This window comes from Antedon bifida, chromosome 11 (assembly GCF_963402885.1).
Source record: "Antedon bifida chromosome 11, ecAntBifi1.1, whole genome shotgun sequence".
NCBI classification, from domain to species: Eukaryota; Metazoa; Echinodermata; class Crinoidea; order Comatulida; family Antedonidae; genus Antedon; species Antedon bifida.
In genome coordinates this window covers 14,311,762-14,328,772 of record NC_136236.1, presented here as the reverse complement: position 1 = coordinate 14,328,772, position 17,011 = coordinate 14,311,762, and the positions used below count along the sequence as shown (strand labels likewise).

Below are 17,011 nucleotides of genomic sequence, written 5' to 3'. Positions count from 1 at the left end.
CCGCTTGACCAAAACATTGCTGAGATCTGGTATTTCAAAAGAAAATTTCTGTTTATTTGGTGTTCGAAAACATCTAATTTAAACATCTTAGCATTGAGTATAACATATATTCAAGATTATTATCATCATTATTATTATTATCAATTGATGTAATATATCACCTTCCTTCATCCTTATATGTTATCTTACAATGTCATCCTTAACAGTTATTTGCACCCTTAGGCAGGCATCATCTTACACAATCTAACTACTAGTACTACCATTCTCTACATTTCGCCTGTAATTATGACTGTCAACAATGTCATATTATTCATCTATAAGTTATTTTTAGGAAACTGCTTAACTATTGCTAAATACCCCTACAATTTGCCTGCGGCATAAGTTTGACCTCACGTTGACCTACATATTATGTTTTTAATCATACCTAGTACAGTCGTTCTTCTTAACCTCTGGGCCAGAATTTCTATACTGCCAAGTATAGTTCTAGTTTGTTTAGTAGAAAATGTTAAACAATAGTATTGCACTCATAGTGTTGCTATGTCTTGCTGATTACTTGATGTAATTCAAAGTTTTTGGTTCATTCAATCATTGGAAGAAATTAGAAATTGTAGAAAACAGTGTTTTTGTATAGTTTACTCTCATTCAAGATACATCGCCCCGTTTTTTTTCATTTTTTTTGTTGCCTTTTTGACAAGCTGAATATTAATTTGTAAATCAGGTGGTTTATTAACCATGCCAGGCAGTAATGTCTCCCATACCACATGGTAATTACGTGATACAGGGTTGTGTAAAAAGCAAAATGCTGATATTTATAATCTTCGAATGACCAATCTAGAATGTATATTGTTCAGATATTAATCCATTGCTCTTAGGTACTGTAACACATAATTCAATTCAACTTTATTTAACCACAGAGGTCTTGAGCAACACATGGTTGTTCTTCCCTGGGCCTTGCATATACAAAATACAATTTTAACAATATTTTATACAGTATACAGTAAATACAGTATATATTTAAACTGTATAATGAAGTTTGTAGGAATGAGTGAATGTCAACACGAAGATGTGGCTGCTATTGCCCCAAAAATATCAGATAAAGGGATTTTATACGCTTTGTGTTTTATTCTACAAAGTTGCAATGGCTTTCGTGAATAAAATATTTTATAGTGTTTGTCCTGTTTAGCCTTATCACTTGACTTGGTTTATTCACCCATTAAGTAAATGTCCTCAATACTATAAAATAAAAAAATAGTTACAATACTTTATCTTCACTCTCATTTGTTAAAACGGAACTTCTTTGCGTTTGTGTGTGCGCTCATCTGTCAAATATCATAACTATCAATTTTTTTCTGTACGCATCATTAATTTAACCTTTGGATATCGTGCAAAAATAAAATAACATTTTTAATTGGATGTTATTACTTCAAAATTTAATTATTTGTTATGGATGATGGAAGAGTACTGCAGTTTTTTTCTTTTCTGTCATAGTTGTGCAATTATTAAAAAAAGACTTGGAAAAAGTAATTGAGAAACATTTTTCCAATAAATCAGTCTAAACCTTAGCCAAATATAGTGTTTTATATTAAGTCATGAGATATATTCTTCTTTTACATATTAATACCAGAAGTTTTTACGCACCACATTTTTATGTATTGAAAGATGATAAAGTAAAAACTTGTTTTCAACCGAAACTGTGAGTGAGTTAGTAACCAAGTGGCCCTTTAGTGTTGTTCGGCCTTCGTTATGGTTGGAGATCTAACATCTAATAATAATAATTTTTATTCAGATGTTTTTTATACCAGCAAGTTTTATTGAAATGATCTGACTACAGAGCATCTGAGAAATTTGATTATGCTAATATAGATAATTAATTATTATAGTTTGATCCTATACAAAGAAATCATAAAAACTGTAATATTTACAGTATGTTTTGAAATTTAGTTTAAAAAAAATGGTTTGCCCTCTCTTTTAAATGAGAGACCACTTCTGGACTCTTTATGCAGTTCTGGCTTTTTTGGAAACAATGAGCTAGCAAATAAAACCAAATAATCTTTACTGTACAGTATATTCATCAGATGTGATCCCTAAATTTCATGAGATAGAATTAGAGGATAGACAAATTAAAATACACTATAAGGTAAATGATTAACTCAAAATTACGTCAGAGAAAAATCAAACGATGTAATTGCAGTATTTACTGTGCTACGAAAAAACTAATTTGTTACACAAGTATTTTCATGAAAACCGGTAACTATTAATCTACCAATTGTTTTGAATTTTATACAAAAACATTGTTATTTGTATGACGATTGATTGGTTGTCATTTGAAACAGGAAGGAAAAAATAAGTTGTTATTATACTTGTTATTCTGCTTTGATGTATTTTCTCTGAGGCCTGCCCACCCTTTAAAATGACTGAATAAAGAGTAAATTACAACAATATGTTTTGATCTTCACTTAACACTTTTCATTTACATAATTATTATTATTATTATTTATACATGTTAATCCTATTGTAATTTGAATATGCATTATTTATGTATAATCTGCTTATATAATGTAATCATATGCATATTGTAATTTTCAATTAATATTTTAAGAATTAAATTCTAGATAGCATTATATTTTATTCAAAATCATCTACCAATTTGCTGTTTGTATGAAATAGACCAATATATTGCATTACGTACAAAATCTTTTTATTTTTAGGTGAAGTCAGGATTTCTAAATGAAGAAGATCAGAAGACCGTAGCGAGGAGTATACGTGAAAGGCTAGCACAAGTAAAAAAGACGCATGAGAAGAAAGACAAAGAAAAACAAGAGAAGGAACGACTGGAAAAAGAAAAACAAGATCGACAGGAAAGAGACCGTATAGAAAAACATGAACGAGATGCTGATGGTATGCTTAATTATATTCTTTCGTTATTCTGTTTTTCATTTTTTTCTGCATAAATCTATCCATAGTCAATTTGACTGAAAAGCTAATCGTCTTTTTCAGTTGCATACCATTTATTTATTAACTGAACTGTGGCATTACTTTCCATAATAGACTAAGGAATAAGAATGATTCACCAACTTGCTTGAGTCATCACTATTAGAGCATTGTTAATTTACAGGCTATTGTTGCATACCGCTAAAACAGTTCATTATAACCACTAAATTCTTATGGTGTTAATAAATCAAGAACTAGCCTGCAAAAATTAGCATTGCGTTTCATACCTTTTATTTCAAACCAAAATTGTTTGCAGTCTCCATAACATTTTACAGGGCTTATATAACATACCAAGAGTTGACGAGTGTAACACTGGCAGGTAGACTTTTAATAATGTCAGAATGTCGTTGCTCTTAGTAGAAGTAGTCTAGAATTTAATTTATTTTAACAGACCTTAATTGGTGATGTTCAGTATTGCTATGTGTAAGGAAGACAAAAAAACGTTTGACGAATACATTAACTAGAATCAAGATTTTAACAACTTAAATTTGCTACCAAAATGCTTAATCTCCAATAACACTGAACAGGAACTAATTTAGAATCCATATTGAAACCAACAAATGTACCTTAGAATTCCAAGATTATAGTGTTGTTTACAGATTGAATCACCTGCCGTCAAGGCATATGACAACAATGTATTGCATAATGCACACTACCATGAATATAAATTCTATACACTGCACATGACATATGGCAGTGAAATTCGAATTAAACCTTTGCTAATTATTAAACAAAATTGCAGCCTAGGGAAACAAGCGTTTGTTTATAATACCCGACCTAATATTAATAAGATTTGAAGCAATACACAGTAGCACTACGCCTCATTGAATGTACTGTGCAAGCCTTCGAGGACACTTACCGACATCGATTTGAACATTGATGATAAAACTAATTAGAAGGCAATAGTAGCTTAAAGAAAGCATTATGTTCAAAAGACCCGGCCTAATAATGATCCCAATGGAAGTGCCAGAAGCCTCAGAATGTACTTTTGCACAAATAAAATGTACCTAATGAATATTATTGTATGCTTGCCATACAAAGAATAATGATGTCTTATTCTAAAATAAAACTAATTGTGTAGGTTTCAAAAATAGATTTGTTTTATTTATAGAATTTAGCCAATAACTTGTTGTTATCTTTCTAATAATATATTTACATCTCTCCAATAAAATATTTACCAAGTCTTATTTATTAAAAAAATGGTGCTATATTTAGTTTCAAATCGAAAATTCATGTGTCGTTTATTTTCAAACAAAATTTGAAATTAATTTTATTGAAAATGTTAGTCGCAAAGAAAAAAATAACCTTATAATCATAATTTCTGTCTTGTTTGATGAGAATTACTAGGTAATTACCAATTAGTTTGTGTAAAATTGCTTTTTCATATTTTAATAGGATGTCCTTGGTATCAATTACTATAAAAATACTAATGACTGTACGTGTAATGAGTAAAAAAAAACCAATTCTCTCATATATATTAAATCTAGAGTTAAATAATTTAAAATCAGACATATACAGAAAACTGGACACCAGAACTGGACGCTTTGTTTAATTTTTGGAGAGCTGGACGTAGTTCATATTTCTCGGTCTTGGTTGAAAATTAATTGACCATCCAAGAAAAGTTTTGGTCAAAGACATTGTAAAGGAAACTTGCAAGATTATATGATTACAGACAATAGAAAGTGTTAATCAAATTTGTACAATTAATTACAAAAATTAGGATAAACTATAAATATGTAATTATCGGCTTAGTTCAAAGGCACATTAATTATGGTAATAATATAATTGATTATCATCAAGTCAAGCTAAACATATTTTTATTGCAATTTTTATTGAAATGTAACAACATTAATTCTATAAAAAAAAATGTAAAACTTTTTCTTTGACAAGTTTATGACATTTCGCAATTAAAAGTATTAGACTATACATTTACCGGCTTAGTTTACAAAGGCATATTTATATAATCATCATCATGTCGAGCTTGCTCTGGCTTCTTTGACTCGGATACGCCACCCTTAATAATACATTTAATAGTACATTACTATTTTGAAGTTAAACTTCCATATTTTCATTGGCATGTCCCATGCAAGGGGGTTGGATTATATGTGAACTAGTTAGCAAAAATGATTCTATTAAATTTTGTGAAGACTTCAGTTTTTACAAGTTCTATAAACAAAAAAAAAAGAAAATAGTAATAAGTAATTCTCAAGAAAAATTAACCTATTTAGTAATGACGAAAAAACTAATTTATAATGATAAATATTATTCCACCTATTTAATAACAACCAAGGATTTCATAACTTAATATTATATTTTAACTAAATTTGTTGATGGGTTATTAACAATATGTTGTATGCGTGACAGGAAATCGCGTTGAGTAAATCCAGATTCATGAATATTCACAGTTTGTTAAGTGTCATATTTTGTAATAAGATAATAAGTGTAAATTTTAAGGTCGTATGTCCAGACACGTGATAGAAGGTTTAAAGGGATTTAACGCTTTGAAATGGTTTGTCTACCCCCATTTTAAACGTGTCATTTCCATTCGCATCCGTGGAGTTTTGTCAGGGTACTTTTCAAGCATCTTTTTGTTAAATATTTTTGGATGGACCCCTTTCTTCCCCCAGAATATTGTAAAGACACGTTATTGATAATCTCTAAATATGTATTTTTTAGCCAGAGATGTCATTTTTTTACTGTACTGTAGATGAATATTGGAATATTCTATATTGACAAACCTATTAGATAGTAATTACTTAGAATGTTAAGAATTTACTGCTTAACTGTCAATTTAAAGACATGATAAAACTTGAAATTGAAGATCAAGATATTTGACCCAACCAGGATTGTTAACCTATGACCTTTGTCATGCATAACATTAAATAATGACCTTATTTAGATTCACAGTAATATAACCAATATTTTGTCTGTATTTTGCAGCTGAATCAACTGCTACCTCTGATAGTGGTATGGGTGGGTCAGTGGATCACTCCAGCAAAGGCCATTCATCATCACAGTCGTTTGTGCCAAACGCGTGTCAGCGGTCCGGCTCTCAACAATTTGCAAACCAGCCCTACCAACAAAACGTGTCGCAGACTATACCACAGGTAATACAATTTGGCAGAAGTAAAATAAATTGGGTTTAATAATAATTATTGACAATAGTTTATCAAAAATAAGTGAATATGATAGAACAAATTAAGAACAATGTATTGTATAAAGGCGAGTTTCAAGATGTGTTTTTCTTTCAGCTTATAAATATCTATGAAATTATTCTGAAATGAACTGAATTTAAAATAGATCATGATGAAGCTGAATTGCATAAAAATGTTATTAGAATATTCTAAAAACGGATTCTGTCTGCTGACCAGATTGATCGGCGATGCTCCATGGTAACAGCTGCCCTCAAGGGTCTCAACTGTGTTTCCTTGATTGATTTTCAACATTGTATCATAATACATTTACATAGCATTATTGAGTCATTGAGAAAAGCACCATTTGACATGCATAAATCAAGGACTATTGTAGTATGCTATGTATTTAAACACACTATGGGCTAGCCTGCCTACTTATGCCGAGTTAGGCTAGTTAAAATTAGCACAAGATCTCACAATAACTGGAGCTAACATGTATTCTAACTTTATTGTGCAAGCCAAGTGGCACTTTAGTTAGTAAAATATATTTTACGAACTAGTCCATTGGATCAGGTCATCTAGCCATGTAGAACTATGAGCAATGTATTGTGATATATCATATAACACGTTTGTTTGTAGTGTCTAACTAACAGACAAATATATATTTAAAATAACTTTGTGAACATGTGTTCATATTGGTCAACTACTAATAATAGTACTGGTGACACTCACATAAAGGAAGGGCAGTGATTGATAGATTTGATGAATGAAGTAATAGCTCTTAGTGCAGCAATGATTTTATGTTGGCCTAGCTTATTTTAGTTGGAATGATGAAAAAAGAATATATAATCAATAGAAAAAAGAATCTACTGTATGTAATACAGAAGGCAAAAACATTATGAATTTAGTACAGATCTTGTGAGAATATACCTCTAGGGTGTGTGCATGTAAAATGTGAAAGGAAAATGATATCTCTGATCTTTAATCTTTAATTTAAAATGTGTTACTAGCCTAGATTTAGTTCTCCTTGTGTTCATTTAACATACAAGTTTTTTTTGTAACATTACAACTTCAGATATAAAGAAATCTAATCATCTTTCTGATGATGTCATCTCATAAACATATTGATAAACTTTGCCACGGTAAAATATAAGCAATATCCAGCCTTAAATATTGATATATTTCTCTGTTAGTTCTGCATTCGTATTGTGTATTGCTAGAGGCTAAAATTATTGATGCATGGTCTGAATTGAATCATATGCTACCAACATATTAAAGACAAGTTTATGCGTTCAAGCCATGTTAATTTATGCTATGTAAATTATTAATATAAAGCATTATAATAAAATGATACACAACTTTTTATTTAAACTTTTGCATTATCAATATCATCCTAAGAAATATTTCGCTGATATCTATTATTTTCAGATAACCCTTTTTGCATTATAAAGATTAATTGAAACGACAAAGACAGCTTATAGTTAATAGTTTCAATATTCATATACACTAACAACATTGTTTTTGTTTCCTCTTTTCCAGTTTAATTTGTTCGGCAACTACTAGTAAACAAGAACAGAAAATGTTCTGACAACAAACATATACCTTAAAACGGCTACCTTTTCTTTTAGCAAACCACGCAAGCTCAGTCTGGCAACTACCCACCAAGTGACCAAGTGCAATATGCAGAACAGAACCAACAGTTTCAACAGCAGCAACAGACACAACAGTTTCAACAGAAACAGTTCCAGCAACAGCAGCAACAGACACAGCAGTTTCAACAGCAACAAACACAACAATTCCAGCAACAGCAGACGCAGCAATTTCAGCAACAACAACAGCAACAAACACAGCAGTTTCAGCAACAGCAACAAACTCAACAATTTCAGCAACAGACACAGCAGTTTCAGCAACAGCCACAACAGTTTCAATTTACAAATCAACAGTTTCAACAGGTATTGGAAAATATTCTTATTATATTTTAATTGAATTTATTCCATTTCTTTTTCAGAAAGTTTAATTTTGTTTTCATTTTTGATTTCTTCAGCCTTATAACTTTACATTTTAAAAATTAGAATGCTAGTACATGGTATATTACCATACTTAAAAGCTAAAAAGTAGAGAAACCAACACCAGTATATTTCATCTTATCAACTAAAATTGTTTTCCCACTGTGTCTGGCTTTCAATGTTTGTATTAAATTACTTCAAACGCCATAGCCTACAGTTCTGATTGCGTAACACACCAATGAGTACTGTGTACCACAGGACACTCACACTGTTAACTGGGGTAGCTAGGTTATGGTATTGATATTGTTGGTGGTCTTGACACATGATGACATCATCATATCACCAAAAGGTCACATGTTATGATTTCATCATAAAGTGACAATCAACTATTAGCCTTTTTGATAATGCTTTCTTTCGTGGATGATTTTAACTGGCATTTTATTGGTCACATTAGAAATCATCATGTCATGAGGTTGTTTGTTTGTGATGTCATCATGCCATGAGGTCACTGGTTACAGAATATATATTAGATCCAACTGGACATAATTTCATAATTTTTAATAAATTGTCTAAACTGTTATTCTCGACAACTCATTATATGCTTATTATTGTTATAAACATTCTTCATGTATCATTCTATATTCATTTCCGTACCTGATTTGCCCAATAGGACATTAATAATGCACTAATACCAATTAATGTACAGCTGGTATCTGCCCTCCTAGTTGTTAATTAGCAACAAGTTCATCTAATGGCTAATATTTTATTGCTGTAATAGAATAGTAGATTTCAATGTGCTTGCTTGACCTAAAGTTAATTGATTTGTAGATTCAAATTAAAGTTTAAAGTCTCAACAATATAGAAACTTGATATAGGAGGTTGCTCAAACCCATACAGATTATATATAATATATACTCTTATACGGCACTTTAATAATAATAGCATTTCTATAATACCAGGACAGGACCACCAATACCTAATCCAGCTTTTGGATTGAACATAAACAGTTTTATCCAAAGTGTGTACACATTTCTTGAAAATGTTAATATTATTTTTAACAGGATTTTGAAGAAGATATGAAACAAATAGGATGCGTATTTTGTTATTTTGAAACTGGTTGAATAATTTCACCCTTGCCCCTTTAGAGAGAGATGTTCATAGGCAGCTGCCTCTTAAAATGACCCAGGAAATGTCTACCTCTGACTCACCATCACTCAAAGAAAAAAAATGATGTGCCAGTCATCAAAGAATATATCAATAGGTTTACCTACATGTCATTAGACAATTGGAACGAAAGAAGTTTTTAATTGAACAAAGGTCAAAGTTAGTTTTCGTTTGTGTAGGTATCTGATTATAAAACTATTTTCATCTCGGTGTTCCGCGATTCATAGTATCATTTCTTACAGTAGCATCAGCTTTAATTAAAGAGAAATTAAAAAGCTATTATGTTATCAAAATCTAAACTACTTGTTCTTTATTTTTACACATTTTTACATGAATTGTAACAAACATTTAAAAAATCAATTTATAATTATAATTAATATATTAAATAGCTCCAACATATTGGAATCTTTAAAAAAAAAAAAAAATGTTTACCCTTACTAAAAACGGGGTCAATTTGTCAGACAGGAAATGACAGGTTCAGATTTATTCTACTTGTCATTTTGGTTTGTTAAATGATGATATACCATTCTCCGTAAAAATTTGGGACAGGTTCATTGTCGTTTTGGATGTTTGAATTACAATTTAAAAAGAGACAATAACAATAGTGCATTGTGTCTATACTTGTTTTGGAGTAAAGGTCTTAACTTGTCTAGCTAGTTTATGGGATAAAAACCTCAAAATCACCACAGCCCAGACAGATGACATACACATTATATTTCAAACAGTGGTCCTTCCAACACTTTTCCCAGTGTATGCTACCAACCAACATGTACTCAAATACAATATCTTGCAACTCTTCCCACTTTTCATTGTATGTTATTCAATCACACTACATTCACCCACCCAAGTGCAAATACTATACATGGTGGTTTGTCGTAGGCCTACACCACTATGTGTATAACATAAAGAAGTAACATAGGAAATAGCACATTAGTACAAAGGCACATACTAATGAGTCATACATTCTGGTGCACATTAATTACATGTGTGTTAGTATCCCAGCATTCAATAGATTCATTAGTTAAGCCTATATATTCATGAACATAAAGAAATGTTGTAGATGATCTAAAAGAAAATAAAGGGTTAAGAAATAATTTGTAAAAATTAGATCAATGAAAAATTCAGGTTGTTTTGAATTATTTTAATTGTACCATTATCACAAACTTTAAGCCTCTACAAATGCCATGTCAATTAAGTAAGATTTTATTTAGGTTATAATAAACTTTATACCCGTTTTCTTAGATCAGTATAATGAACATTGCTGTATTTTAGCTTGACCTAAGATAGTCACATGGAGTGAAAGATAGATTGACCTTGCATCAAACGATCTAGAAAATTAAACAAATTAAATTTTAATTTTGTGGAAATTGTAATAACATTCTATGAGCGCTTAAAACATCTGATAATTTTTTTTTTAAATTTTTCATTTTCATTTTAGACTGAGCAACATACTGTGCAGTGCGATATATTACATTATAACTTTAAATAGTTATTGATTTGGTTTTTTGCTATGAATTCTTTTTCTTGTATTCACTGTATTCTTGCTATACAATTGTATTTTTAGAGCATTTACCAGCCTGAGGTCCTAGGCTTGAGGTCGCCGTCACCAGGAGTGTCGCCTCTACATATGCACCCACGATTTCCAACATTCAAGGCATGTGTAAAATTACCCCTCGACCCAAAACTTAATTTTGTACGATTTTTTCTTGAACTGTAATTTTATGGTACTAACATTATTCTTTGACAAATTTATCAGAATGTTTCTAGTTTTATACTAATTTTTTCTTTTTTAATATACCTATAATTATTATGTATATTATACTTTTCTTTAGTATACTTATTTGTTAGCGATGTCTTGTCACATGGTGTTATGACATCATAATCTAAGCGTAAACAATAGCAATTATCACTAAAACAATACATTTATGATGTCATTAACACAAGCTGTTGTTTGATGGCCTTAATATCGCTGACAAACCTACTTATACAACAACAGCTTGTAGACAAAATAACAATCACCAACCTGCTATTTATAGTGGATTGTGTTTACACCTGATTTTGCTATCACTTATTATAGCATGATAAATTAATCTTATTATGTCGCAAAAGCATGTATACACTTTCTTAAAAATCGTATTTATTTTAAAACTACACAATTAGGCTAGCTAGCTTGAGATGTGCCATCACTTGTTGTCTAGTAAATGTAGGTTAAAAATGTGAGGAACAGAGGAACAAAGTTGGGTGACATTAATAACCTAGATAGCATTGATAGGAACTTTTTGCATTTGTTGTCCACCACAAGCTGTTAACGTACTATTAAAAAACCCAATCACTGTGATCTCATAGATGTACATTAGTTACATTCCTAATTTTCCTCTTTTTTTATCTCAATAAATTAAAAAAAACAGTTGAATAAATAAATGTGAGCTTGTTAAAGGAACTGAACCAAGTGTTTGTTAGATGACGTCAGTTGAATTGTGAGCATTCCATTTCCGCCATTGTCTGCAACTGTCCGAAGGGCACTACTCACATGACTCATCCACAGACTTTTAATAGTATTGTCTTATGGCCTGACGGAATACATTGTATAAATTTGCTGAGGAATGAACGCTAGTTTAGTAAATCACATGTTTAGACAACTGTGCCTTCAGTTAAAAACCAAATGATGAATTTATACAGTAGAGCCCTTATCTTATCACACTTATTCTGTAACATGCATTGGTATCAAAGTAGCCCCTTTTAAGGAGGTTCTTAACACAAGTGCTTTTTTTTTCAGTGTCTGTATTTTATACTTATTTATTTAAAGCTTTTCACCATATAAGCAATGTTCTAACTACAGCTATATTTTTCATACATTTTTAAATGTATATTTAACTATTAGTATTTTATTTAATATTAACATGTATATTTCTCCACCTTGCAATCATTTTTTAAAATTCTGTTTCAATAATGGACCTATAAAATCTAGTTTAATTGATATTTTTTACTGTACTGTAACTACAAACTTTTGATGTTCAATATAGTATGTTCAAGGAACTGTACAGTACAACCAACCAGCTAGTGGTCAGCAGCCTACCTCGTTAGGTCAGCAATATGTTGTTGGTCCAGGTATGGTACAGCAACCGCCAAAAGCAGAAGTCATACAGGTAATCTATTGATATGGTAGTTAAATTCCATCCTTTCGAAAAATACAGTACTAATAATAAACTTTATTTCTGTAGAATAAAAGCCACTATATAAACAATTGCAGTGTAACAAAAAGGACATATTTAAAATACCCTGAGCAGAGCCCCACAATTAAATGGAGCCTTGAATCTATAAATCTGTACCAATTAAGTTAAAATAATCTAAGCTCAGTTTTATAGTATATATATATATATATATATATATTCAGGTTGAAATTATCAGACCGTTAGGATAGAGTGCTCAATACCAAGGTAGAGCATAAATAAATAAAATAACAGCAGAAAACTTGGTTACTTCATTGTTTTAATCACTACAAATTTGTTTCGTACGACCAGCATGTAGCTGGCCGCACTCTTCAGGTGAAATGTAAAACATAAGTGACTGATATATATATATATCTGTTCCTTTTGTTCAATGTGTGGAAAGTAAATAAATGAAACAAACAAACAAATATTTAATGGTAAACTCTCCTTGATCATTGATTTCTATTATTTTCTTATAGATTGAAGCACAACAGACAGTCAAATTTACAGGCAATACAGAAAAGGATGCTGCTAATGACAGCCAGGCATCTCTTACTGATGACGGGTACTACATACTTCTTTATTAAAAAATACATAACACACACTCTATATGGTGTCTGCTATACTGGATTAAAGAAACCCTCCCCAAAATTTAAATAAAAACAATTCAAAACCAAACAGATTACGATATGTAACTAGTTTAAAGGGATTAAGACAGGAATAGGGTGAAAACAAGCTGGAAGTCTGCCACCAAATGTAGAAACATTTAATATGAAACTTTAAATGTTTAATCAATACCATCAATAACAGTCAATCTATAGTAGTAATTCCATATAGTAATACTTAACAGTAAACCATTTATTTTTCACAGAAGTCAACAGCTTAGTGATAAAGAAAAGAGAGACAAAAGCAAAGAAGAACGAAAACAAAGGCACAAAAGCTTGAAAAGGACCAAAGATCGTCCACCAAAAGTATCAGTCATATCATTTGATAAGGAAATATTGGAGTGTGCGTTCACGAATCACAATGGCCAACAAGTAACGTTCAGATTTAGTTACGAGGATGACAACCCTGAAGAAATGGCTTTAGATTTTGTAAGTTTGTTGTTGAATCTTTTTTATTGAGGAAAAATTCTATATTAATGATGCAACTGAATTACTGAATACTCTGTACGTATTTGTAATTATTGTTATATTTTGTTTTTCTAGATTAAGGGCGGCATGCTCAGTGAAACATACAAGGCTCTTCTGATCGACCAACTCCATAAGATCTGTGAAGAATGCAAACTAAAAGGACCAGCAGCCATCTCACCACCTGGTGAACTAGAACGACCAGTACCACCATCAAGTCCTAAGTCTGCAGCAACTCAGAATCGGATAGTGGTACCAATTGATATTGATGAGGATACTAATGTTCAGGTGAATTTTCTACTACCATGGAATCTTTTTTTAATATTTCATAGATCTTTAGATCTACTGAACAACATAAGCTTTTTAAAGAACCAATTTTGTTGTAAGCCATATTACAATAAATTGCACCAATATAAGACTCTTTTATAGGGCCAAGATGCAACTCTAAAATTAAGTTTTTATGTATATCTTATATTTTCTGAATTCACAGACACAAATAGCTAAGAAGCAGCCAGAAACTGTAATGCCATCTCCTAAGAAAGAGCCGCCAGGTGATTTGGTATCAAGTGCAGAGCAAAAACAAGGAACCGGTAGTCCTGTTGAGAATACATCAAACGGAAGCACGCCAAGAGATGCCACTGTTACCGACCCCATTTCTGAAGTACACCAAGTAGATTTGTCATCATCAGCGGGATCTTCAAACTTAAATCCAGCATTTGAGCAAATGGCTAATCAAAAACTAAACTCTGTAGCTGCTTCAGAAGTGCCGATGGTATCACAGCAGTATTTTGTTCAGAACACAATTGCCAATCCAGTATCTACAATTGGTAGCAGCGCTTATCAGCATGCTTCATCTCACCAGCCTCAAGGTGCTACTGTGATGGTGTCTCAGGGCACTGTTATTGCGCCTCAAGTTGGTTCCATTGTAGTCCAAGGAGGCTGTGCTCCGCCTGGTGGTACAACACAGATGTATATTCAGACACAACCACAGGTCATTAACACTGGTCAGATGGATGGACAACAACAAGTTATTTATCATCAGGATGCTGGAGGCCAAGCACAGCCAGGAAGCATTGTTCTGGCTACGCCTGGCAATGTTATTCACCAGACGCAGTCTGGAAGTGTTATTCACCAGGCTCAAGCAGGTAGTATAATTCATCAAGGCCAGCCGGGAGGTGTTATTCACTCATCTCAACCAAGCGGCGTCATTCACCCTGGCCCACCTACTGTAATCCCATCACAAAGCAATGTCATTCATGTTGCAGCATCTCAGCCTATGTTTCAGTCTGGGCAAGTTCAGACTGGGCAAGTTCAAGGTTTCCAGCCTCAACAATCAGGTCATCAACAGCAAGTGTTTGCTGTTTACCAACAGCCGACTCCAGTTCAGTCAGTTAATGCTAGCCAACAAATATATCATGAAAACATGTATCCGTCTCAGCCTGCTCAATCTCAACCTCCTGGTCAAGTGTATCAGCAAAACATCCAAGAAGGTTCTAATCAATCCTGGATAGCTAGTCAACCAGGTCAAAGGGTACCAAACCAACAACCAGAAGGTTCTAATCAAACTTGGATAGCTAGTCAACCAGGTCAAAGGTTACCAAACCAACAACCAGAAGGAACTAATCAAACTTGGATAGCTGGTCAACCAGGTCAAAGGGTACCAAACCAACAACGAGAAGGCACTAATCAAAATTGGATAGCTGGTCAACCAGGTCAAAGGGTACCAAACCAACAACCAGAAGGATCAAATCAAACTTGGATAGCTGGTCAACCAGGTCAAATGGTACCAAACCAACAACCAGAAGGAACTAATCAAAATTGGACAGCTAGTCAACCAGGCCAAAGAAACCAGCAGTCAGTTAGCCAAAGTCAGGGGAAAGGTGGTGCATCCTTGTTAGATTTGGATGAAAAACTAACCAAGGTTTCCAAGAAGCCAGGTAAGGGTGGTTCTGCCTTTGTTCCACCAACCACAGGGGGAATTGGTCAAAACATACCTGGAGCTATTCAGCAACCAGTTTCTAATGTTGCAATGGGTCAATTTACAGGGCAGCAGCAGCAACAACAACAGCAGCAGCAACAGATGTTTCATAATTCAGCTGTGTCTTCCCAGCAACCGCAACAATTTCCTGGCGTACAGACTCCACAATCTGTTCAGAGTACTACAGGAAGCACATACATACAAATGCAATCACAAATGCACCCTCAGCTTGAGAGAAAGACGTCTGATCAAGAAAAGAGAATGCTTTTGAATCAAGCAATGGAACGACATCCAAATGACCAAACAGGAGTAGTGAAACCCATTGAAAGGACAGCCTCTGATCATGAACTTAATACTTCCCCACCTGAACAAGTTTCAAGTTCACAGAATTCTTTCGATAAGGACACACTAGAACAAGTAGCAAAAGACAAAGCCAAAGATATTGAGGAAGCTCGTAGACAATCTTTAGAAAATCCACAGGGTGATAATGTTGGTCAATCTAGGTTCTCTGTTCAAAAAGTTGGAGATGGTCAAACAACTGATCAATCACATGAAAGCTCAGTTGAAAATGCTAAAACATCAGCTTCTGAAACTGATTTAGAAGGACAAAAACCTGAAAAACCTGTAGTTGTTGGACGCTTTAAGGTATCTCCAGCTGCTGCTGAAGAAACAAAAGAGAATTCACCAGAAACTGTTATGGTTGACAAGTCAGATGAAAAAACACCTAGCCCTGAAACTGATAAAACCAAAACTGTAACAAATGTAGGGCGTTTCCAAGTGCTAAATATTACCACATCCAAAGAAGATTCACCAGTACCAGATGAAAACCAAGACAAAATTGAAAGCATACCAGAAAAGGAACAAACAGCAGTTGAAAGTCTGAAGAAGTTTGATCATGAGCAACACAGGCCTCTACCTGCTGTCAGCCCACAAACATCAGTGAATGAATCTGAGAGATCAGACTCTATACCACTTGCAGAGGCTGTATCTTTAACTGCACCATATCCATTTGATCGTAAAAGTAGCATATCTGGAAGTGAACGAGGAACACCAGATAGCATTACAGCAGAGATGGCACAAGCAACTGTAACCAATGTTAGTCATGTTATACCTTTCCAGGCTGATTCAGGACAAATGGGCTTATCACCAGAGACGGCATTAAGCACTCCAGAACCTACCCAAATAAATTTTGCACAGGTAAGCTTTTATATAGTTTCTACTAAAACTAAACTCTCTAACCTTGAAATTCAGATTAACAAGGTATTGTTGTTAGTTTTTTGCTGAATAGTATCTTACATATATACATTTTCTTTACAGCCTGGCCAGGTATCCATCGATAACAAAATTCTACATATTGTGACCAGGTAAATTTTCTTTTGTATAATATTATTAAGAAAGT

The 17,011-nt window shown here is 32.8% G+C and overlaps 1 protein-coding gene across 2 annotated transcripts in view; it reads left to right on the top strand.

Annotated features, from left to right (window-relative positions):
- Positions 1 to 17,011, top strand: part of LOC144855953 (uncharacterized) — a 42,197-nt gene that overhangs the window by 19,032 nt on the left and 6,154 nt on the right. For both annotated transcript variants that reach the window (XM_078713919.1, XM_078713918.1), the window contains exons 7-15: positions 2,709 to 2,898; positions 5,932 to 6,098; positions 7,754 to 8,077; positions 12,319 to 12,441; positions 12,984 to 13,069; positions 13,376 to 13,598; positions 13,713 to 13,922; positions 14,125 to 16,809; positions 16,930 to 16,976. In XM_078713919.1, coding sequence (XP_078570045.1) covers positions 2,709 to 2,898; positions 5,932 to 6,098; positions 7,754 to 8,077; positions 12,319 to 12,441; positions 12,984 to 13,069; positions 13,376 to 13,598; positions 13,713 to 13,922; positions 14,125 to 16,809; positions 16,930 to 16,976 — 4,055 coding nt within the window. The remainder of the gene's footprint in view (positions 1 to 2,708; positions 2,899 to 5,931; positions 6,099 to 7,753; positions 8,078 to 12,318; positions 12,442 to 12,983; positions 13,070 to 13,375; positions 13,599 to 13,712; positions 13,923 to 14,124; positions 16,810 to 16,929; positions 16,977 to 17,011) is intronic.